The following is a 24,104-nucleotide window of genomic DNA, read 5'->3' on the forward strand; positions in this document are numbered from 1 at the left end:
GTGACAATCGATGCTATCCTCTCTTATAAACTGTAATCTATAATCGGTTTTAATAATAAATTTATTAAATAAATATAAAAGAGTTGTAATCTCACACCTAAATCTTCACGAGCTCACATATATAACATCATCCTAGAATTCTAACTTAGAATCCTAAGAGCTGGTATTGGAAAACTTAACAACAGTTTAGTCTGCTATAATGTACCTCTATGTATGTTCTATCCTAAGAGAACTTTGTTAGGTTGGAGACTCCTGACATAGCGGTCCTCATGTCAGAACCCAGTCTATAGCTGACCAAGCATACTACATTCCTTTCATGATTGGAACTTTCTTTCAGTTGAGATTCTAAGCTAACAATAAGCACGAGGGAACAGGTTTACCTTGCCAGGGGTAAAGATAGTGGAACTATTAACACTTTGAGGTGCCTCCTATATATTGTCCATGTTTCAACGCCATACAGTAAGAAAGGGATCACGACCGCATGGTAGACCATGAGCTTGGTTTCAGTCAATGTCACGATCTTCAAATACTCACTTCTTCAGGAGGCCAAAGGCTGCACACCAGCAGTTTTCAGGCGATGCTGGATTTCTTCGTCAATGTCAGCCTTCTGTGAAAGATAACTTCCAAGGTACTGCAAGTTGTTCCACATTTTCCAGGCACTCATCATGAATCCTAATCAATGGGGCAGGAGCATGTGCATTTGGAGCTACTAATAGAGGACTTTGGTCTTCTGAATGTTGAGTGCAAGTGCTATCTTCTTGTATGCCTCAGTAAACACATCAACGATTCTCTGGAGATCTCTTTCCAACACAGCACTTACTGTGTATTGGAACTCAATGCCCGAGGTCGGGGTGGTCTTAGTTTTCAATTGGAGTCTTGAGATTAAATAGTTTACCGTCCATTCGATAAATAAGCTGCACTCCAGCAGGGAGCTTGTCTCGTCAGATGGAGCATGGCAACAAGGAAGATCAAAAAAAAGAGTTGAAATGATGACACAAACTTGTTTGACTCCTTTCTTAATCTCAAAAGGAACTGTAATGGATCCGTTAAGGATCACCGGTCACGTATCATCAATACAACACCCTAATTTTATAGGATAATTGAGAATCTGTAAAGCCAAAGTATTGTAATCTTCTCATTCCAAACCAGAAGAATATTTCCTACCATGGAGCCAATTATAATAGACAGAAGACTGAACGAAAAGCCAAAAGGTAGACTTTCAAAGCTTTTGCATGGATACAATAGATCTGGAGTGCTTCCAGCTATGAAAAAATACTCATTACGTTACTACAGCTCAGAAGCTTTGATAATAAAGGGACATTGCAAGTGCAGTTTATGGATTACAGCCCAGCACCGCTTGAAACCATAACATCACTAAAATTGCTCGTGTACTGGCCAAACCTGAGCCATCTCCCTTACCACATTTCATAAACTGGGCTTCATATTCCAGGTCTTCCTTGTTGCAATCACTAGATACAGCACCCAGATCCTCAAACCGACTTTCACCACTCATTTGGGAACAAGTAACGTGGTCATGGAACATATTGGTTTTGATATCTGTAATAGAAAAGGAGAAATGCTTTTATGCTAAGGAGTGGCCTGGTAGAGTAGACTAAGTACCTTGTATTTTCACATTTGGAAACAGCAGTGTTTGAACAAAGCAAACCCAACACCGTGAAGCCCTTATTCAAATTGGAAGTATACTCCATGTATTGCACCTGCTGCACGAATACGGTAGGTAAGAAGACTCGAGTTACAGTATTACTTATGCGTGAACTGTGCTGTTCCTAACCATCATGTAGAAAATACAGTCGCAATCAGAACCCTTGGACTCCTAGCCAACATGCACTGTTTCTTTTTGACATTACATCAGTAGCTACACTTCAAGAAATAATTAATTAAAATGCTTTGGTTGTCCAGTGGTTGTGAAAGGCGCTATATAAATGCAAGTCTCTTTCTTTTTAATAAACTACGTTTTTATTTAAGTTTTACTTATTCCCAAGCTGACCGAGTGGTGGAAGCATAACTAACTGCTTTGCAGAACTGTAATACTCCGAGCAATCTACTCAAGGCAAAGGATAAGACCTTTTACCCCATCATGCTAAGTTAGAAGGGGCAAAGGAGGAATTAGGACAAGATACTACTCAAGTTGTGCTCCAACTACGTACATTGTAGAACTCAGCTGGAAAAGAGCACGAGCACTTGTGACTAAAATGCTACAAAATCTATCGCTTAGTATATAAAGAGCTAAAAAAAAACCCGAGAAAGCTAATAAGATTCTGGATTTGGTGAGGCCGACATCAGCAGGATGAGACAGAGACTGTCTGCAGTAAACTGGCCAAATTTTTAAAGAGTAAAACGACAAAACATCACAAGGTTTTCAAAAAGAATTAATGTAGTACAGAACTAGCTTATCCTCCTAAAGGGAAGAGCTCTACTTGCTAAAAAAATAAAACCATGGACAACATAAAACAAAAAAGCTGACAGGATGCAAAAAAACCAATCAAGAGATTGATACAAAGAACAGGAAAAGGGTGGCAAGAAAAAGAGTTACAAAGCAAATCTGAAAAAAAAATTTCAGCTGCGACAGAAGCGTGCTGACTGGCTTCCTTCTGTGAAGTAAATTTTCTATGTTTTGAGGAATTTACAATATTAGTAAAAAGGGTGGATAAGGGCAATGTGAACCCCTTAGAAACTGATAACTGTGAAATAGGGTATTGTGATGAAAACAAGTAAATTGCGACATGTTAAACAATTGAATTGCGTCATAGTGAAAACAGAAAATACTGGAAAAACTCAGCCGGTCTGACAGCATCTGTGGAGAGAGAAACACAGTTAACGTTTCAAGTCTGTATTACCCTTCTTCAGAGTTGAATTGTGTCGTCATTTACAGTAGAGGAAGAGGGTCTTAAGCTAGACATCCAAAGGAAGCTAATAATGAAGCAAGAATGGGGAAGCAACAAAATTAACGCAAGTTAACAGGAATGATGAAAATAAGGGCACGAGTGTAACAAATCCCTAACACCAAATAATTTCCAAGACTAGATCTTAAAGAACACATATGGACATTCGAATGGGCCCTATGGCCCCTTGAGACAAGATAATGGCCAGTCTGTTTGTGGCCCTAACTCGGCTTTCCTTTCTATCCCCATATCCTTCGACTCCCTTGTCAATGAAGAAACTATCTAACTCAGCTTTAAAAATATTCAATTACCCTGCCTCCACTAAAGAAAGTGAGTGAGAATATTCCAGATGTTCTATGATCTTCCAAAGTTCTCAATTTAGAAATGTTTCCTTTAGATCAGAAAATTAAATGTCACTCCATTATTTAAGAAAGTTGAGAGGGAAACCAGGAAATTATAGACTAGTTGACCTAACATCTGTTGTGGGTCCTAATTAAGACTTATAGTTAAAGATAGGATGACTGAAAAACTTCAGCTGATTAGCGAGCAAGCATGGATTTGAAAATAGGTCATGTCTGATGGATTTTTTTTGAAAAGGTGACTAAAGTAGTGGACAGGAGAATAACTAAGCATCTTGTTTTATGGCTATCCAGAAGGCATTTGATAAAGTCCCTCTTAAGATGCTGTTAGCTAAAATTGGCACTGAAGACAAATTATTGACATGGTTAGATTATAAACTATTTTTGCATTTAACCTCTTCTGTTCTCCACCCTATCACAGACCTTCCCCTTTTGTTCTTCTTCTCACCCTCTCAACAACTACCCCCACCTTCCCCACCACGCCACTTGCTCAAAATCTATTTCTAACTTTTCCCAGTTCTGAGAAAAGGTCACAGATCTGAAAGATCAACTTTGCTTCTTTCTTCATAAATGCTGCCAGACCTGCTGAGTATTTCCAGCATTTTCTGTTTCTATATGTTTGGTAGAGTAGGAAACAGGAAAAAGGATAATGGAAGGATGTGACAAATGGCATCCCACAGGACTCTTTGTTTGGGCCTTAAAATATTTATTGTATTTATTAATGCCTTAGATGACAGAATAGAGCACACATATCCAAGTTTGCAGTTAATAAAACTAGGTGGCATGATAAACAGTGTAAATAGAAACATAAAATTGTGGCAAATGAATTTCAATATAGGTGTGAAGTCATACACTTAATTTAAAAATGGTCAATTAGAGTACTTCCTAAATGGTGAAAAGCCAGAAGTTGTTCCATCAGAGATGTTGTATTTTGGATGAATTACGAACCCATCTGCCCCTCAGTAGATGGAAAAGATCCCAAGGCATCTTTTGAAAAGATCAAGGGAGTTCTCTAGTGGCCTGGCCAACATTTAACTCAATCAACACTAATAATCAGACAATCCTCCCCACCAACCTCACATAAACCATTCTGTAGCTCCCTATGAGATCAAGTTGTGAGCCTTGGCTGTTCTGTTTGCCTGTAAAATATGTGACTATGCTATAAAATTAACATGACTAAAATGCTTAGGATATCAGCGGCACTACACATGTGTAAGCTCTTTCTTTTAGGTAGTTGCACATTTAAGGCACTGGGCTATCAAATGGTAACCTCTCAACTGAGTAATATTATCCTGGTCTAAAATGTTCAGTTAGATGAAAAGACCAGAATTACACAGCAATTTTTTTTTCAATAAAGTCTGTGGCTAAAGTTTCACCTCCAGTTTGTAACAGGGGTGAAGATTTTTCTGCTTACATTTGGATGTTTTAAAATTTGCATGAGTTAATAAAACATCTTAGAGAGTCATACAGTCATTAACTAAGGCACAGGAGGTGGACTTTCAACCCATCGAGTCTATACTGGTTCGCTGTGGAGCAATCCAGTCAATCCCATTCCCCAGCTCTATTCCTGTGGTCCTGAAAGTTTATTTCTTTCATGTGCCCATCCAATTTCCTTTTGCAATCATTCATCATCTCTCCTTCTACCATCCTCAAGAGTAGAGTATTCCAGGTCATTACTGTTCACTGCTTAAAGCATTCTCCTAAAATGCATGAGATTTGATATAGCTGATGCTACACCTTATAGCCACCAGATGTCTTTAGTAGGTAAATGATATTGAGAAAAAAGCAGGCTCACTGCTACTTTAGTTCAATATAGCCAGTTTCCCTGAGGCATTGCACTGCATTTAGTGGTTCTAGCAAAGCAAGGCCCAGCAAAGGACATACTAATTAGTTTAAATAATTTACTCCTACTCAAATCCTCCATGGTGCAGACAGTTGGAAATGGTTGGACAAATTGTAAACTTCGATTCCCCAATATGTTCTGCATCTCCACTGAAACATTTGGTTGACTACTTTGCTTACAGCCTGAACCCGTTAACAGAACAGTGAATGCATTAAACAGTAATTTCTGAGTGCATGCAGATCAAGTAGTAGATAGAAAGCCCAATATCGACAAATAACTGAATTGACTGTTCAAATTCATTTCACATAGGTCTCTTGCATCCAGCAGGTGAAGGTGACATTTTATCAGATGAAACTAGGTTCAAATCCTGACCCAGAGTGAACAGTCTAACCCATACACACCTGCTAGTGACCAGCTTAATACAGGTGAATAATGCTGAAAAAAAGTAAGATGTTGCTGAAGCTTTCTGACTTGCACCCATCAAGACAAAAGCTGGAATGCCAAATTTCAAACAACAACAATTTACACTGCAGGAGAAGAGGGTGCTCATTGGTTGGCAAGTTGATTGATTGGTTGTAGCGTTACCATGGAGAAAGCAACAAGGAACTATATATTCCCCATGCTTGTGGGTAACTTTTAAGAAAAGACTACATATTACTTTTGTTCACAGAGAACAGGTCCCTGTGTGTGAATGTACATTGCTTCTAGCAAGCATAAATGAGCTATGTTACGAGTTTGACTAATTAGCTTAAATTGCTTTTTAGTGTAACATCTTGTAAATAGGGCCCTAGTTATTTACTCATCTTGCAAGCTCGACGCTGAAATAGAGCACATCAAAATAAAAGCAAAAAACTGCGGATGCTGGAAATCCAAAACAAAAACAAAAGATACCTGGAAAAACTCAGCAGGTCTGGCAGCATCTGCGGAGAGGAGCACAGTTAACGTTTCAAGTCCAAATGACCCTTCAACAGAACTAAGTAAAAATAGAAGAGAGGTGAAATATAAGCTGGTTTAAGGGGGGATGGGACAAGTAGAGCTGGATAGAGGGCCAGTGATAGGTGGAGATAACCAAAAGATGTCACAGACAAAAGGATAAACAGCACATCAAAACTATCCTGCAGGGCAATGGCTATCCTGATCAGTTTGCTGATCATGCAAACTTGGAAATGGGCCAAAGGCCACAATTTCAGACCTAAAAAGTGCTCAATCTACCTTAAATTACCCTGGAAAGACAGTATCTTAAAAATTTGAACAGGAAAGCAAACGGTTTCACGCTACTATAATGCAGCGATGAGACGGGTGGTATTTTCTACTAATATGTGGCTGCCGTCAGTCCTGTCATGCCTGTGCAGTTATATCCATGGATTTATGGAAAAATGAACACTATTTTTAAAACTAACATTGAGAATGGACAATTTGCATTGAAACAAGATGGAATCAAGAGGTCAGATGACCTCCCATCTTACCTGCTAATATATATGAATTTGCCCAAGGCTGGAAGTTGGCCTTCTTGCTGGTCAGGACATTAAAATGTAAACAAACTTTCTGGGACATTCCATTGATAAGATATTAATATGCAACAGATCTTTCCTGTGGATTTATCAGCTACTATTGTCCAAATACCTACAGAAACTAATGCTCCAGAGACTTATTAGCTGCAGAATGGAATTCCATAGAATGGGTATACAAGGAGATACAAATGGTGGAAACTCAAACTCTACTTGTGTTTCAATGCTTAAGTCATCAGAAACCATTGTGTCAAATAGAAAATAGGTACTATAGTCACTTAATAGAACCCAGCTTGTGATAAGAAACATTTAGGAACACATTTTAAAAGCAGCCACATGTCAGTCAGTCTGGGAGACAAAAAGACTCGAGGGAAGAGATCCCACCCAGCAAAGACAGGAATTAACAGGCAAAGAAGTGGGGTTAGCACTTCACCTACCTACATGAAAAACCAAGCCAGATCTTCACTGCAGGGGCTTTGCTCGACTAAAACAAAGCCAGGAACATGCTTCTGCATGTAGTAAACCACTGGATTCATTGATAGAAACTTCTAACTTCCATTTGCTTCAGTGAACCAAAAGGGAATCATCAGGCCAGAACATTTCAAGCTTCCATCTTGAAAACTCAAGTACCAAAGTGACTTTTTGGACTTTTAAAAAAAATTAAACCTAACTGCATGCTACCTCTTATACAGTCACCTTTTCTTCCGTTTGTGTGCGTGAGCAGGTGCTGTTGCGAATGCATTTGGGTGTTGAAAAAACATTTATTCTTCCTTTTTTCAAACTTACGAGAAACCTTGTATCTTTCTGTTTAAACAAAAACAAATCTATCTGCGGTTTGTCGAGAGGTGAAAAGGGGAGAAACCATCTTCCATCTCTATACTGTCTGTAACAGTTCAAAAAGACTCTCTGCCATAACACATAATTGAGCAACCTCGTGTATGAATTCCAGTGCTGGCATGATGTCAGGTTCGTAGGCCGTATGTCCCATCAACTGGCTGATCAAATCAAAAAGCATATTCCTCTGGCTGTTTGTAATAGGCCTATGCCTGCAAAAGCCAAAATGTCTACTGTTAGATGTGATTCTGTAATTGGGCAGCACCTGCTGAACAATCCTGAGTGTGCTAATTGCCACACTAACAACCAATTAATAATCAGTGGTTCATTTATGCTCGCTAGAACGACTTATATTTATATGCAGGGACTCGTTCTCTTCAAACAAAAAGAATATGTTCAAGCCTTGCGCCTTTTTTGAATTACCCAAAAGCACGGGGAGTCTATAGTTCCCTGTTGTTTTCTCCATAGCAATGCCTCAGCCAGAGTCGACTTGCCAACCATTCAGCACACTAACCTCCTGTAGTATAAACTGTTTGATCGTGTGAAATTTGGTATTCCTGTGATTGTCCTGATGAGTGCAAGAAAAAAAGCTTTGGCAATATGTCTCTCTTTTCAATGACATTCAAGTTCTGTTCAGGTGAGTAGCTTGCTTGAATTCAATGCCAAATTGTACACATTAGGTATTATAGAACAGAATGCTATTACCTGTGTAACCTGACAGATTCATATTTTTCAGTCTTGGCGCATTGTCATTCAATCTGAAAAACAGCAGTGGGTCAAGAATTGAAATCTAATTTCATAGATAACAGAACAAAAAGAATCAGCACCTTCCCTGAAGCATCAGTACATGAACATCCTTTTCAAGGTAGCATCTAAGAGGTTGGAGAAAGAGGGAGTCAGCCAAGTTTCCATCATCACTATTCAAGATTTTGCTCATGAGGCAGTGACTATCTAGTTCAAACATACCACAAACCCTCATCTAAAAATTGGGAAGATTGGCCACTGGGCAAGAACAAGTCTAAGCAGGCAGTAAACACTAATGGACTACATCTACTTACATAGTTTTCTCAACATACATCACATAAAACTTACTTTCCAGATACTTATTTGGATGGTTAGGTCACCCTGGATAGTATTCAGATTTAATAATTACTTGAGATAGTTTTGAGATTTGATAATTTTCCCAACATTCATTGTGTGTTTTGGTGGAGGAGCAGCAGCAAAACATGAACATTTTATGGACAGAAATGACCCAACAACCCTCACAAGGAGTGCAATAAAAAACGAATGTCAAACCAGAGGAAAAGATAGTAGAGGGGTGACCAAGAGATAGTGGAAGAGGACAGAGAAAAGAGTACACAAGTGAGTGAGTGCGGGTGGGGCAGGTGGCGTGCATGACAGTTGAATGTGTGGCTTAAAGATTGGCGTGGGTGGAATGGGTTTCACTTCATGGGACACTAGAATCAGTACTGGGGAAAGAGGGAGCCATACCATTGGAATGGTCTTCACTGGAACCTTGCTGGGACAGTTTCCTGGTGAATCAGATAACTAGGGCTGTTGAGAGGGCTTTAAACTAAATAGTGGGCTGTGAGTAAAGACTTCATGTGAGGGGAGATTTGGAAAGTTAAAGAGAAATGGAAAGGCAATAGTGCAGGGTAATGATACAAGTAATGATAACCAGCGTGTGACTGAAAGGGACAGGGCACACAAACATAAGAGGGAGCATCAAATAAGGTCAAAGTAGGGAGAAATGGTAAAAAGACACAATTGAAGGCACTTTATCTGAATGTATGCATCATTAGAATAGCCACTACAGAGACATGGTTATAAGGTGACCAAGGTTGAGACTTAAATATCCAAGGGTATCTGATGTTTCAGAATGGCAGGAGGAAAAGGAAAGGAGGTGGGGTAGCTCTGTTAATAAAGAATGAGATCAATATTGCAAGAAATAAGATTGACTTGGAAGGTCAAAATATAGAATCAGTTTGGGTGGAGATAAGAAATAGCAAAGGAAATAAGTCTCTGGGAGGAGTGGTTTATAGGCCCCCTGACTGTAGCTATCCAGTAGGACACAGTATAAATAAGGGACCTCCCTTTTAAGACAGAGATGAAGAGGATTTTTTTTCTGACGGTCGTTAGTCTTTAGAATTTTCTTCCCCAGATAGCACTGTAGGCCGTGTCACTGAATGTGTTCAAGGCTGAATCGGACAGATCTTTGTTCAACAAGGGAGTCAAGGGTTATGGGGGCAGGCTGGGAAATGGAGTTAAGGCCACAATCAGATCAACTATGATCTTATTAAATGACAGAGCAGGTTTAAGGGGCTGAATGGCTCACTCCTGGTCCTATTTCTTATGATCTTAAATTAGGGAATTGAGCAAAGAACATAGAATAATAATAATTGGGGATTTCAATCTTCCTTCACGTGAAGCCTTTACTCTCTTTCCACTATTTAGTTCAAAGCCCTCTTTACAGCCCTAGTTATCCAATTCACCAGGACAGAAAAGGTAGGTAAAGGGGATATGGGAATGGATTTCCTAGTGAACAGGACTCCTCCCTAACCCAATATGTGAAAAGCCTTATTGGATCTAGTAATGGGTACTGGACCAGCACATACAGGAAGAGAAGTAAAAGTAGGGAACATGCATGCAATGGTGATCATAATATAATACACTTTATGATAATAGAAAGGGACATAAGCATGATGTAAACCAAGCTAATAAATTTGAGAAAAGCTGATTTTGTGGAAGAGCCATAGGAGACATTTACTACTGTGTTCAGAGTACAGGAAAACATATTCCACTAAAAAAAAACTAAACACTAGTGGGACTCCATGAATGAACAAAAGACATAAGGGAACAATTGTGGATCAGGAAACAGGCAGCAAAGGAGTGCAAGATAAAAGAGAATATGAAGCATTTAAGAAAGGAGTCAAAAACAATTAGGAAGACAAAGTGGAACTATGAAATTAAATTATCAAGCAACATGAAACAAAATAGTAAAATATTTTGCATGAGCAAAAGGCTGGGATGGGATGGAGCAATTAAGGGATAGACAGGGTCATACTACAGGTAACGAGAGAGGTGGCAAAACATTAAATAATTATTTTATTAAATAATTGCTTCAGTGTTTACTAGGGAGATAGAAGAGGTAGACATGACATTGAATGAGCTAAGTATGTTTAAAATTTTAAAAAAGAGAATGTATTGAATAAACTACGAAAACTCAGAAGACAAAGCCCCTGGTCCAGATGGATTGCATCCACGTATTTTAAAATAATCTAGGGAAGAGATAGCAACGGAAACACTCATTTAATAATTTGTTAAAAAGTGCAGTGTCAGAGGACTGGCAGATAGGTAATGTAATTCCTATACAGCGAGTCTTCACTTAAAGTTGTGGTTGCATTCCTGAAGATCTTGACTTTGAGTGAATCATGAGTTCCCACAGGAATCAATGTTAAAGCCAGAGTTCGGATCCTTCAGACATTTCTCCTCTGGTAAGAAACAACGTACAAGTTGAAATACTGTACCATACATGTGCAGCACTGTGCATTCCCAGCTGAAATAACTTAAATAAATAAAATACCTCACTAAATAGAAGAAATACAATATACAAATGTAATTAATTAAAATTTATGTTCGCACCTCAGTACACAGTACTTTTAGATTGATCAGGCTCCATCTAGTGGCAGAAGTTGATCAGTGCAGTTAGCAGTGACTAGCATTGACCAACTCTGTCACTAGATGGAGCCCAGGACTTAGTGCAAGTTTAGGAGTGAAGCCAGAAGCAGGAGCCAGAAGCTAGTGAAGAACAGACCCCAAGCCCCAAGAACTCAGGTAAGAACAGAGGCCAGGAGGAAAAGAGGTGTGGTAATGTGGGGGGGAGGGGGGGGAAGAGAGAGAGAATGTCAGCAAGGCTGGAAGAGACAAGGGACAGGGTGGGTGGGGGAGAGTGGACAAGCAATTAAGGCTGGGAGTTGGCAAGGGGAGAGTTGGCAAGGCCAGGAGAGCCAAGATGATGTGGGGGGTGAGGGAGGTGGTGGTGGAACATCAGCAAGGTTGGGGAAGCAGGAGAAAGAGGGACTGAGGGCAATGGTGAAAGCACTAGGAAAAAAGTCATGTGAGCAGGCAGGCCATAGAAGAGGAAGTCTGTGGCAAATTACATTCAAGTGAAACTGGCAGCGTTAAACTGATATACTGACATTATTTTATTGACAATGTGAAACAACAGAGTTTACTTTAAGAACGAACTTACTGTATTTAAAAAAGGGAGAACAGAGCATGCTTAGGGAATTATAGACCAGTCAACTTAACACTAGTGGCTGGAAAAATAATGGAATCCTTACTAAAGGAGAGAATAAAACATCTGGAAATGAGAAATAGAAGAGAGAGAGAGAGAGAGAGAGTGAGTGAGAGTGTTTGTGAGAGAGAGCGAGCGAGCGCACGCGAGAGAGCTTCTCGATAACAGATGTTAGACTAACTGGTCCATAATTCCCTGGCTTGCCAGTCACCTTAAACAGCAGAGTGACATGCACTAATTTTCCAAAGGAAAGGTTCCAGATGATAGAACTTTGGAAGGTTATAGTTAGGGCATCCAAAATGTTTGCCCCTACTTCCATTAAACCTCTGCAGTGGGAACCATTTTAACTTGGGAATTTGTCATTCTTCAGTGCCATTATTTTTTTCATTACGATCATTTCGCTTCTCAGCGAGCATCTCAAAAAGAGATTATCTGGTCATTCATTATCACACTGCTGTTGTGGGAGTTGGTGAATGTAAAATTAGCTGCTGTCTTTCCTATATTACAACGATGGCTGAATTTCAAAAGTACTTCACTGGCTGTCAAGTGCTTTGAGATGTCAGGTGGTTGTGAAAAGAGCTATATAAAATGCAAGTTTTACTTTTCTTTACACTAATTTTGGTGAGCTCATGATTTAATATTAGCTTCCTTGGATTTTCAGCCTGTTAACCTCTACTGCTGTAAATACTGATGGAAAGTGATTATTCAACATGTCTGCAATTTCCTTACTTTCGACAATTTCACATGTTTGAGGGATGCACATTTGTTCAGATCAATTTTTAAAAATTTGTTAAAAAAATGGTGTTGATTGATATTGATTACAACTTTCCATTTATACTCCTTTTAGTCGTTCTTATTGTTTCGTCACCATTTGCTGTTCTTTGCATCTTTTCCATTACCAGGATCGGTGCTATTTTTTTCCACTTGTGTATACTTTTTTTAGTTTTATTTTGTCTATGTTGGCAAGCAAAACTCCTGTCCATCAAGGGCTCTGTTTCACATTAAATTCTTTTTGACCACCTCTCATTGATCTTCTGTCATTTACTCATGAATAGATTTGCTGAGTTTACAGTGGCTAGATAGTTTTTGTCTCATCCCACTGAAGTTAACTTTGCCCAAATTTACAACCTTCGTAGCTGCTTCACCTTTCTTCCTTTCGAACACTCCGTTGAACTTGATCATATTATGATTGCTATTAGATAAATGCTCACATAGTGTTAGGATGTTACCCAAATCTGGCCAATTACAAAATCTATGGAGTGCCCCCTTCTTTGTTCTAGGGCACATTGCTGCAGAAAACTATCCAAAACACCAAAGATATTCACTACCTTCCTATCATGTGCTAGTCTGCCTAACCTAAATCAATAAGAAAGTTAAAATTCCCCATTAAAACCACTCTACCTTGGCTACGTGCTTGTCCGATCTCTGCATTTATACTATCTGCCACTAGGTATCCTATACAAAACTCTTGCTACAATCTTAATTTTTTTAAAAAAATTCTACCATAAAGTCTCCACTGTCTGCTCCACTCTCATTGTATTGTCACTTATCTTTGAAGTGATTTCATCCTCAATTAATAAGGCTACTCCTCCTCTCCACATCGTACCTTACTTATAGGTTTTATAAGCTAGAATATTTAGTTCCCAGTCCCGACCACCTTGCATCTAACATAGGACAGTAATTCTAGTTTTATCTAGCTAATTAAGAAATAACATTGATCAAGGTTGTTAGGGATGTAAAGTGTGGAATTTAAAGTTGAAAAGAGAAATGTTCTTAAGAAGCATTGTGAGGGAGGCGGTGGCAGAGTGGTATTGTCACTTGACTAGTAATCTGGAGACCCAGGCTAATGCTCTGGGAACCTGGGTTTGAATCCCACCACAGCAGATAACCATGAAACCATTGTCAACTGTCATAAAAACCCCTCTGGTTCACTAATGCCCTTTAGGGAAGGAAATCTGCCATCCTTACCTCGTGTAACTCCAGACACAACAATGCGATTGACTCTTAAATGCCCTCTGAAATGACCTAGCAAGCCACTCAGAAACCGGACAGACCACTCGGCATGGGAAACAACTGCAAACTCTGCCCCATCGACCCCGCAAAGTCCTCCTTAAGAATATCTGGGGGCTTGTGCCAAAATTGGGAGAGCTGTCTCACAGACTAGTCATACACACGTGTTCCAGACACCACCGTCACCATCCCTGGGTATGTCCTGTTCAACCAGCAGGGTGGACCGAGGAGAGATGGCGGCACAGTGGTATACAGTCGGGAGCGAGTTGCCCTGGGAACCCTCAACATCGACTCTAGATCCCATGAAGTCTCATAGCATCAGGTCAAACATGTGCAAGGAAACATCCTGCTGATTACCACATGCCGCCATCCGCCACCCCCACCCCCCCACGCTGATGAGGCAGAACTCCCCCATGTTGAATACCACTTGAAGGAAGCACAGAGTGGCAAGGGTGCAGAATGTTCTCTGGGTGGGAGACTTCAATGTCCATCACCAAGAGTGGCTCGGTAGCGTCACTACTGACCGAGCTGGCCAAGTTTTAAAGGGCATAGCTACTAGACTGAGTCAGCGGCAGGTGGTTAGGGAACCAACAAAAGGGAAAAACATACTTGACCTCATCCTCACCATTCTGCCTGCTGCAGATGCATCTGTCCATGACAGCATGAGTAGGAGTGACCACCGCGCAGTCCTTGTGGAGCCAAAGTCCTGCCTTCACATTGAGGATACCTCCATCGTGTTTTGTGGCTCTACCACCGTGCTAAAGGGGATAGGTTTCGAACAGATCTAGCAACTCAAGACTGGGCATCCATGAGGCGCTGTGGACCATTAGCAGCAGCAGAATTGTACTCGACCACGATCTGGAACCAGATGGCCGGGTGTATCCCCACTCTACCATTACCACCAAGCCAGGGGATCAACCCTGGTCAGTGAGTGCAGGAGGGCATGCCAAGAGCAGCACCAGGCATACCTAAAAATGAGGCATCAACCTGGTGAAGCTATAACTTGCGTGTCAAAAAGCATAAGCAGCTTGCAATAGACAGAGCTAAGCAATCCCACAACCAATGGAATAGATCGAAGCTCTGCAGTCCTGCCACATCTAATCATGAATGGGGGTGGGCAAGTAAACAACTGGCTGAAGGAGGAGGCTCCACAAATATACCCATCCTCAAATGAAGGGGTACCCAGCACATCAGTGCAAAAGAAAAGGCTGAAGCATTTACAACAATCTTCAGACAGAAGTGCCAAGTGAATGATCCATCTCGGTTTCCTCCGGGGGTCTCCAGCGTCACAAATCCCAGTCTTCATCCAATTCGATTCACTCAACGCGATATCAAGAAACAGCTGAAGCGCTGGATAGCACAAAGGCTATGGGACCTGACAATATTCCGACAATAGTACTGAAAACCTGTGCTCCAGAGCTTGCCATGCCCTAGCCAAGTTGTTCCAGTACAGCTACAACACTGGCATCTACCCAGCAATGTGGAATATTGGCCACATATGTCCCATTCACAAAAATGCAGGTTTAATCCAACCGGGCCAACTACTGCCCCATCAGTCTACTCTCGATCATCATTAATGGAAGGGGTCATCAACTGTGCTATCAAGTGGCACTTGCTTAGAAATAACCTGCTCACTGATGCTCGGCTTGAGGACTGCCAGGGTCACTCAGCTCCTGATTTCATTATAGCCTTGGTTCAAACATGGACAAAAGAGCTAAACTCAAGAAATGAGGCAAGAGTGACTGCCCTTGACATTAAGCAGCATTTGACCGAGTGTGGCATCAAGGAGCCCTAGCAAAACTGGAGTCAATGGGAATCGGGTTAAAACTCTCCACTGAATGGAGTCATACCTAGTGCAAAGGAAGATGGTTGTGGGAGGTCAATCATCTGAGTTCCAGGACATCATTGCAGGATTCCTCAAGGTAGTATCCTTGGCCCAACCATCTTCAGCTGCTTCATCAATGTCCTTTCTTCCATCATAAGGTCAAAAGTGGGGATGTTTGCTGAAGATTACACAATGTTCAGCACCATTCGTGGCTCCTCAGATACTGAAACTGTCCATGCCCAAATGCAGCAAGACCTGGACAATATCCAGGCTTGGGCTGGCAAGTGGCAAGTAACATATGTGCTACGCAAGTGCCAGGCAATGACCATCTCCAACAAGAGAGAATCTAGCCATCGCCTTTTGACATTCAGTGGCATTACCATCACTGAATCCCCCACTATCAATATCCTGGGGGGGCTACCATTGACCAGAAACTGAACTGGATGAGCCATTTAAATATTGTGGCTACAAGAGCAGGTCAGAGGCTCGGAATTCTGTGGTGAGTGACTGACTCCATCCAGCATCTACAAGGCACGAGTCAGGAGTGTGATGGGATACTTTCCACTTGCCTGGATGAGTGCAGGTCCAACAACACTCAAGAAGTTTGACACCATCCAGGACAAAGCAGCCAACTTGATTGGCACCCCATCCACAAACATTCACTCCCTCCATCACCAATGCAGCATGTACCATCTGCAAGGTGCACAGCAGGAACTCACCAAGGCTCCTTAGACAGCACCTTCCAAACCCAAGGCTGCTACCATCTAGAACGACAAGGGCAGCAGACACATGGGTACACCACCACCTGGAAGTTCACCTGCAAGCCACTCACCATCCTGACTTGGAAATATATCACCATTCTTTCACTGTCTCTGGGTCAAAATCCTGGAACTCCCTCCCTAACAGCACTGTGGGTGTACCTACACCATGTGGACTGCAGCGTTCAAGAAGGCAGCTCACCACCACCCTCTCAAGGACAATTGGGGTTGGGCAATAAATGCTGGCTTAGCCTGCAACATCCACATCCCATGAATGAATTAAAAAAAACATTGTCCATAATGTGCATGACTGCTATTTTTGAGCAGCTCGTTACTCAAGGAGCTACAAACTTAATTATTTAACTACATTAGCTACTATTTCCCCACAAGCCACGCACTGACTCCTATATAATTATGTAACTATATAGTTAGGAGAGGAAATGAAGTATTACACATAAGATGATTTCTGGCCATCAACTCAATTAATTGCACACTGACCTCAGTAGGCTGGTGAGAGATGGATGAAACCAGTCATATGTATATAGAACTGGCTGTAAAACGTGCTAGTCTTACAGATACAACATTTAAAGGAAACTACGAAGGCTATGACATGCATTTAAAAAAACGATAAGCAAGCAAGGACAAGTAACCTACTTTTTCTGATTTGGGACTCCACTGATCGGTGCATAAATGAAGCAATAAATTAATTAATGTGGTTACCTGCTTACATGGGGCTAGAGTTAAGGACATCCTCAGGAGTATGGGATTTCTTGAAGAGGGAAGGATGGAACTAATACACCAGATGCTATCATACAATGATACAGCTGTGCTAACACCTTTGTTCCATTACTGCTTATACAGCCAGCTGTAATCCAAAGCTAAACCAGAGAGTTAATTTAAAAAGCCTTCCCAACAACTGGCCTGTGTGCATTCAGTGTGGAGAACTGGCAATCTGGGCTCCACATAGTATAAAAGCAGCTCATGCATAGGAAGTTCATAACCAAAAGGATGCAGTAAATCAGACCATGGTTCATAAATTCAAAACAAAATGGGCACAGGTGATGGTTTCTGGATTGCTACCAGTGGATCCTTAGAGGAGGAGTAAGAATTTTGGGTTTTAATGATTGGCAACAGAGGTCAAGGAAAATTACATCTATAGGTAATGAGAAAGACATTTAAATTAGGTTAAGGGCCAAGAAAATGACGCAAAGTTGAAATAATTGGGCAGTGTTTAAATAAAGACCAGAGAGATAGGCCAAACATGCACAGTTCATTTAGGAAAGTGGTTTTTAAATTATTGTTTGGCTAATTAAAACATTGGAGAATGCAGTTGAAGGAATGGAGCAATGAAGAGTCCAAATATACCATGGTGTTTCTACACAAATGCTGGAAGTAATATCCTGTTGGAATTGAGCCGTTCATGCTGCAAGTGAAAATTTAAACTTAACTCAAATCACAAACAGAATGGATGCAGATGGGAAAAATATTTCAACGGGATAGGTTAGGACACATAGCATGGGGCAAACAAAGTGGAGGAAGGAAAGATCTCTGCACGAATGCAAAATCGGCTAAGGAGAAATTTAATTTTGTATACCCTCATTTGGAAGCGCTCAAAGGAAATTTGGGAAAACTATTTCCACTGGCTAGTGAGTTAGCGACAAGAGGGAATAAATTTATAAACCATCGGCAAAATAATGAAGGGAGAGGGTGGCAGAATTTTTATTTATGCTGAGGGTTGAGACATGGAATGCACTAGGAAAACAGTTTTTAAAAGAGAAATAGAAGTAAAAAAGAAGCATGAAAGGATAAGGAGAAAGGGGTTAAGGAATAGTTTTCAGAAAAGCATGTCTGGCAAACGGTTTTCATCTACATTGTAGAGTTCTACAATTCTATGAATTGAGGAACAGGATCTAAGTAATTATAAAACATCTGTGGTGCTAGTTTTCTTACAGCTGGAGTCCAGGACAGATCCCAAGTTGATCATACATATGCTGTTAGTTTCCAGGCCAACCAACTAAAGTAGTTAAGAAGCTAAGAAGTAAATTAGCAAAGTATCACTGCATTAATTTTATGGCCGAGTTCAATTATTCATCTATTTAGTATGAAATGGAGCCTCCAATTGAGGACAAGATAAGAGGGCAAACTATTCATAATAGCTCTTGGAAACACAAACATGCAGGAACAAAAATTCTACTGCAAGAAAAAATATTAATATTCAGCAGTAAGCTTGAAATGGTGTGATCTTATTGAATGTTTAAGCCTGCTTTATTGGCATCTGATCCACAACTTTTAAACATTTGTTACCTCCACCACTGATACCATGGCAGCAGCGTGTACTATCTACAAGATGTACTGCAAAAACATGCCAAGGCTTCTTCAACAGTACCTTCCAAACCTGCAACCCCTATTGCCAAGAGCAGCAGGTGCTTGGGAACACCACCTCCAGCAAGTTCCCCTCCAAGTCACACACTATCCTGACTTGGAACTATATCATAGTTCCTTCATTAACACCGGGTCAGAATCTTGGAACTCCCTACCTAACCCAGTGGGTATTTCTACAGCATACAGAAGCTGAAGCTGGCGGTTCACCATCACCTTCTCAAGGGCAACTAGGGATGGGCAATAAATTTTGCCCTTACCAGTGACACCCACATTTCATGAATAAAATATTAACATTCAGTGGTGAGTTTGAGATGGTGTGATCTCCACATGAGTGAACATGTGAATTCATTACTGACTAATGAGGAGTGCAAAAGCAGGAATAATATTAGTGCAAGAAACTTTAAAGGTGGAATGAAAGCTTAGAGGTGGTAGACTAGGGCAATGATCATTACAATATAGAACACATTACTGGATTTTTAAAAAATGCCTCATTATTGCCCCAAGAAAAGGATTGAAGGTGAAGGTAAATCAATGGTTGAATGCGAAGGGAAGTAAACCTAAAAAGATGCTTTGCAATGCATAAAGTATCAGATTGAGAGAAACACAAAAAAGTAATCAAAAAATAGAAGAGATAAAATATAATGGTAAATAATATAAAATAGGACAACTGAGTAATGGTTGAAGACAAAGAAATCAAGAACCACTGGAACGGATTACAAATGAAGATAAAGAAAATATACATCTTATGTTTCTTTTCACTCAATGGGGCAATCCTGGTTTTACATTGTGGAGTGTCTAGGTAAAATTAGAAGAAACATATATTAGCTGGACAAGATTAAATGGGATCAGGAAGGGTAGTGCTGAAAACTCTGATTCAATTCGCCCTAGATTCCCTAAAGAAACGACAGAAATATATACACAAGACTGGTTGATATTTTCACTTGTTTACTGTACTCTGGGATGGTTCTTTATCAAAAGAGACTTTGAATGCTGTCAACGTGATACTGCCATTTGTAAAAAGGCACCCGAGATCATAGTGACTCAAATCTTCCCTACAGCTGAATTTAAGCACTCAACCCTGTGAAGATGAGCCATCAAGAATGAACAACTGCCATTCAACCTTTAATAAAGGATGGAGTTTAAGGAAACAAGATCAGAAAATACAGATTTCTTGAAAGCTTCTGGCACATTTTCACATTGAATAAGTATTAAAAATAATTTAATGGGAATCCTATTACTGGGAATTTGTTTGAAGTTGCACTAACTGAGCATAGTTGTTGATAGCAAGGGTTCAGGTTGGAGATGGATGTGGAGTTCCTAAAGTCCTCTGATATCCATGAATTTTATTTATAATCTTGAAGGTGTTAATTAAACTGTTCAAATGCCAGATGATGTAATAAACGAAGCACTGTTAGTGCAAGCCAAATCTTGTGAAGGTCTTAAACGGACTCAAACGACAAATGCCATTAAATGTGTAGAAGTGCGACTTTTGTGCATATGGATCCAAGTATCTCAACACATCTGTTCCATGTGTCCTATTTTGCAAAAGGTGAATAGAAAAGCCCATGTAAAACTAGCCTCAAAATAGTTCATTATCTCTCCATAAAGTGAAGATGTCACTTAACATTGTTTAGACAAACAAATCCTACAGTTAGAAAAAATATTTAAACAGTGTCAGGTGAAACCAAAACAAAAATTTCACACCCTACCAATAGAATGAATTTGTCAAAAAAAGTCAAGTGATAAGAGTTGGTGCTCAGTCACAAGCATAGACTAGCTCAAAATGTGGGCAGCAGTCAGGAAAAGGCCACCTGGAAAGCTTACCATCACCAGCGGATGCATGTTTAACCAGTCCAAGGGAGTCATAAAAGGGACTCCATGGTTGTCACTAAAGGTTCACATGCATTGGAATGAATAATACAGGGAGGACGGCACGCCCACCTGCTTCCCAGAAGCAACATCGACGTGGAGCCGACGTGCTCCATGATGATCAGCCCCACGGCCATAACACACTGCAAGGCAGACTAACGAGGACCAAATAGGGCGTCCAGCCCTCAATGAGGAGGAAGTCAAGCCCTCTGGAGCTACCAGCCAATCTGATCGGCTGGGAGATCCATCAGTGCCAGGAAGGAGTCAGCAGCTGCTGCCAGGACTGCAGAAGAAGATAATGGATCCCCGGAACATGTAAGTCAGGGTCTTGGGTCGGAAAGGTTCAGGTAGGTTAGGGAGTGGGGTGGGTGGAAGGGGGAGGGAGGTGATGGGTTTAAGGGAAGGAGCAGATTGGTTTGATCTAAAGGGGGCGGTGGGGGTCCACCCTGCAATCAGCAAGGGCAGCCCCCAAAGAGAGTGACCCCCTCAACTTCCTTTAAGCACTTGAGGTTAAATAAAAAGTCAGGCTTCCTGCTCCCTCCCTGCTGCCCATGCTAAATTTTATGGTGTGGGTAGCATATTATTAGCAACAACTGGCTTGATAAACAACCCTAATTGAACCTTAATTGTTCATTTAAATATGGTGGATGGGCTGCTGATTTCTGAAACAAAAACAGAATTATCTGGAAAAACTCAGCAGATCTGGCAGCATCGGCGGAGAAGAAAAGAGTTGACGTTTCGAGTCCTCATGAGCCTTCAACAGAACTGAGTAATATTAGGAGAGGGGTAAAATATAAGCTGGTTTAAGGTGGGGGGCGGTTGGGGGGAGAGAAGTGGGTTTGGGGGGGGGCGGCGGCTGTGGTTGTAGGGACAAGCAAGCAGTGATAGGAGCATATAATCAAAAGATGTCACAGACAAAAGAACCAGCTTATATTTCACCCCTCTCCTAATATTACTCAGTTCTGTTGAAGGGTCATGAGGACTCGAAACGTCAACTCTTTTCTTCTCCGCCGATGCTGCCAGACCTGCTGAGTTTTTCCAGGTAATTCTGTTTTTGTTTTGGATTTCCAGCATCCGCAGTGTTTTATTTTTATTTTTACATCTGCTGATTTCTGAGCCTACCTGGCCCCTGTATTTTGGCAGAGGAGCTTGGGGGTGGCAAGAAGGTGGTGGATTACGTGCCCCCACACCCCAGGGGAAACATACCAGCCGGGGGCACATAAAATTCGGCCCATTGATCAGGAGTCCATTGGATAGCTGCTACCAATGTATTTAAGTGTTGCTCACACTATTAATAGTGAATTTCGTATATTGTTCTTAAGGGCTTTAAATTCACTAGAGCCACAATTCTAGTCTAGCAGCTTAAAATGACACTGCACTCTTGCTTCATATCATTACTGGCCCCCAATTACCTGCAGTGAGAAAAACACAGAGCTCAAAATGCAACAACGTACTTACCCATCTCTACAAGGATCTTCAGGTTTCCTTTCTGATGGATTAAGCTCTGTGCCAAATTCCCTGGTGGTGATCCCTGAATGTGGCACGGGGTTATCAATTGCTCCCATCTGAAAGTTACAATGAAGATTTGCAGAACAGGAAATCTCAGGCAAACATTTTTTACTGTGTGGATGGACTAGGCTTATGTAGCCAAGATGGATATGCTACCAGGGGTTTAGGTTTTAAGACTTGATTTGTACTTTTACAAAAAAGTGAATGTACTTATACTAAGATACATATACAATTATACAAGAAATATGAAAACCAGCCTCCGATTCTACACAAAAATAAATTATAAAGTTAAACATTACAGTACAATGTCCAGTTGACAGACCTCCGGCAAAGTTTAAAGTTGCATCTCGATTGATATTAAACCATGAAATAAGTTCATTTATACCAGAGCTATTCACTACGTGGCCCTTACAAGTTTCCCTGGACCCTAACATGATTGGGTTTGCAAGTTCCTCCTCAGGCAGCAGTGATGACTATGGAGCAGAGACCCTGGCAGGAGAGATCTAGGATAAGCTATGGAGGGCCCATGACATGAACGCACATGCTTTTTTTCTTGCCCTTGTTCGTACAATGTAAGGAAATGTGCTCTGAATCCATCAAACCCCAAAAAATGATTGCAGGAGACCCCACCTCTCAACTCTCCCCCACCCTGCTTTCGCAGTTCTCTCTTCCCCTCGCAAACCACTGCTCCCCCGCCACCAACCCTGTTCTCATGCGGCCCTATGAACATTTTTCAATATGCTAACTAGCGCTCACTATTTTCCTAGCAAATACCATGATTTGTACACAGAGACAGTGTTTTGGGGTAATATTCGTTCATGGGATGTGGGCATTGCTGGCCTGGCCAGCATTTATTGCCCATCCTTAATTGCCCTCGAGAAGCTGGTGGTGAGCTGCCTTCTTGAACTGCTGCAGTCCATGTGGGTGTAGGTACATCCACAGTGCTTTTAGGGAGGGAGTTCCAGGATTTTGACACAGTGAAGGAACAACGATATATTTCCAAGTCAGGATGGTGTGTGGCCTGGAGGGGAACTTGCAGGTGCTGGTGTTTCCATGTATCTGCTGCCCTTGTCCTTCTAGATGGTAGCAGTCGTGGATTTGGAAGATGCTGAGGAGTCCTGGCGAGTTCCTGCAGTGCATCTTGTAGATGGTACACACTGCTGCCACTGTGCATTGGTGGTGGAGGAAGTGAATGTTTGTGGGAGGGGTGCCAATCAAGCAGGCTGCTTTGTCATTGCATCTGTGGGTCAGACTTTACAATCATGCCACATTCACATTCCAGTGCTTTGAAAGACTAGGAGCATGGATTGGAAGACTTAAGAGGAGGATAAATACACCTTTAAAACTGGTTTGGGGGTAGGTGTGCAATACCTGACTTGGAACAGGATCGGGCACAAGACGCCTCTAAACAATTGGGTTTGGGCTTAATTATTTTGGCACTTTGCCATGCCAATTACTTTTTCCTTTAAGATCAAAAGGATATAAACTGGAAAATGGAATAGAATAGGACTACAGTTTTTAGTGCCACAACTTGCCACTTTTAAAGTCAAAGAGTTTAAACTCTCCAGGGAAGTACACCTCTAGGGAAATCCACAAAATCAGGGTGGGGGCAGGGCAGTGACACATTTGGAGGCAATGTGTACAATTCTATTGTATGCTGGCCACAGCTGAGTGGAAGGATCCCATAACAAATAAGGCAAAACAAGAAACCAAATCTGAGAGTTTTGTTTCCAAAACAAAAATAATTAACAGACTGCTGCTACTGGGAGAAAGAAGTTCAAGAAAAATAATTCCCAATAAAATTCAGTCTCTTCTTTGACTGATGAAAATAACAATGCCCATGCTCATTGTACATTCTGAACATGGAAAATGCAATATAAAGTGCCAGGAAAAATTCTGGGGAGCATAATTTCAAACATGTGCCCTCCACCCAATGAAATTTGAACACTGTATCCACTTAAATTTTTCATGCATTATGTGCCACCACCACACATCATCTCCCCCTCC

General features: G+C 41.1%; 1 protein-coding gene across 1 annotated transcript in view; it reads right to left on the bottom strand.

The window, feature by feature from the left end:
• Nucleotides 1-24,104, bottom strand: part of bub1bb (BUB1 mitotic checkpoint serine/threonine kinase Bb) — an 87,784-nt gene that overhangs the window by 28,489 nt on the left and 35,191 nt on the right. Inside the window, exons 11-13 of the mRNA XM_078563106.1 lie at nucleotides 22,047-22,153; nucleotides 8,153-8,205; nucleotides 1,420-1,557 (exon numbers count right to left, since the gene is read on the bottom strand). Coding sequence (XP_078419232.1) covers nucleotides 1,420-1,557; nucleotides 8,153-8,205; nucleotides 22,047-22,153 — 298 coding nt within the window. The remainder of the gene's footprint in view (nucleotides 1-1,419; nucleotides 1,558-8,152; nucleotides 8,206-22,046; nucleotides 22,154-24,104) is intronic.

Source organism: Cetorhinus maximus, chromosome 18 (assembly GCF_964194155.1).
Source record: "Cetorhinus maximus chromosome 18, sCetMax3.hap1.1, whole genome shotgun sequence".
NCBI classification, from domain to species: Eukaryota; Metazoa; Chordata; class Chondrichthyes; order Lamniformes; family Cetorhinidae; genus Cetorhinus; species Cetorhinus maximus.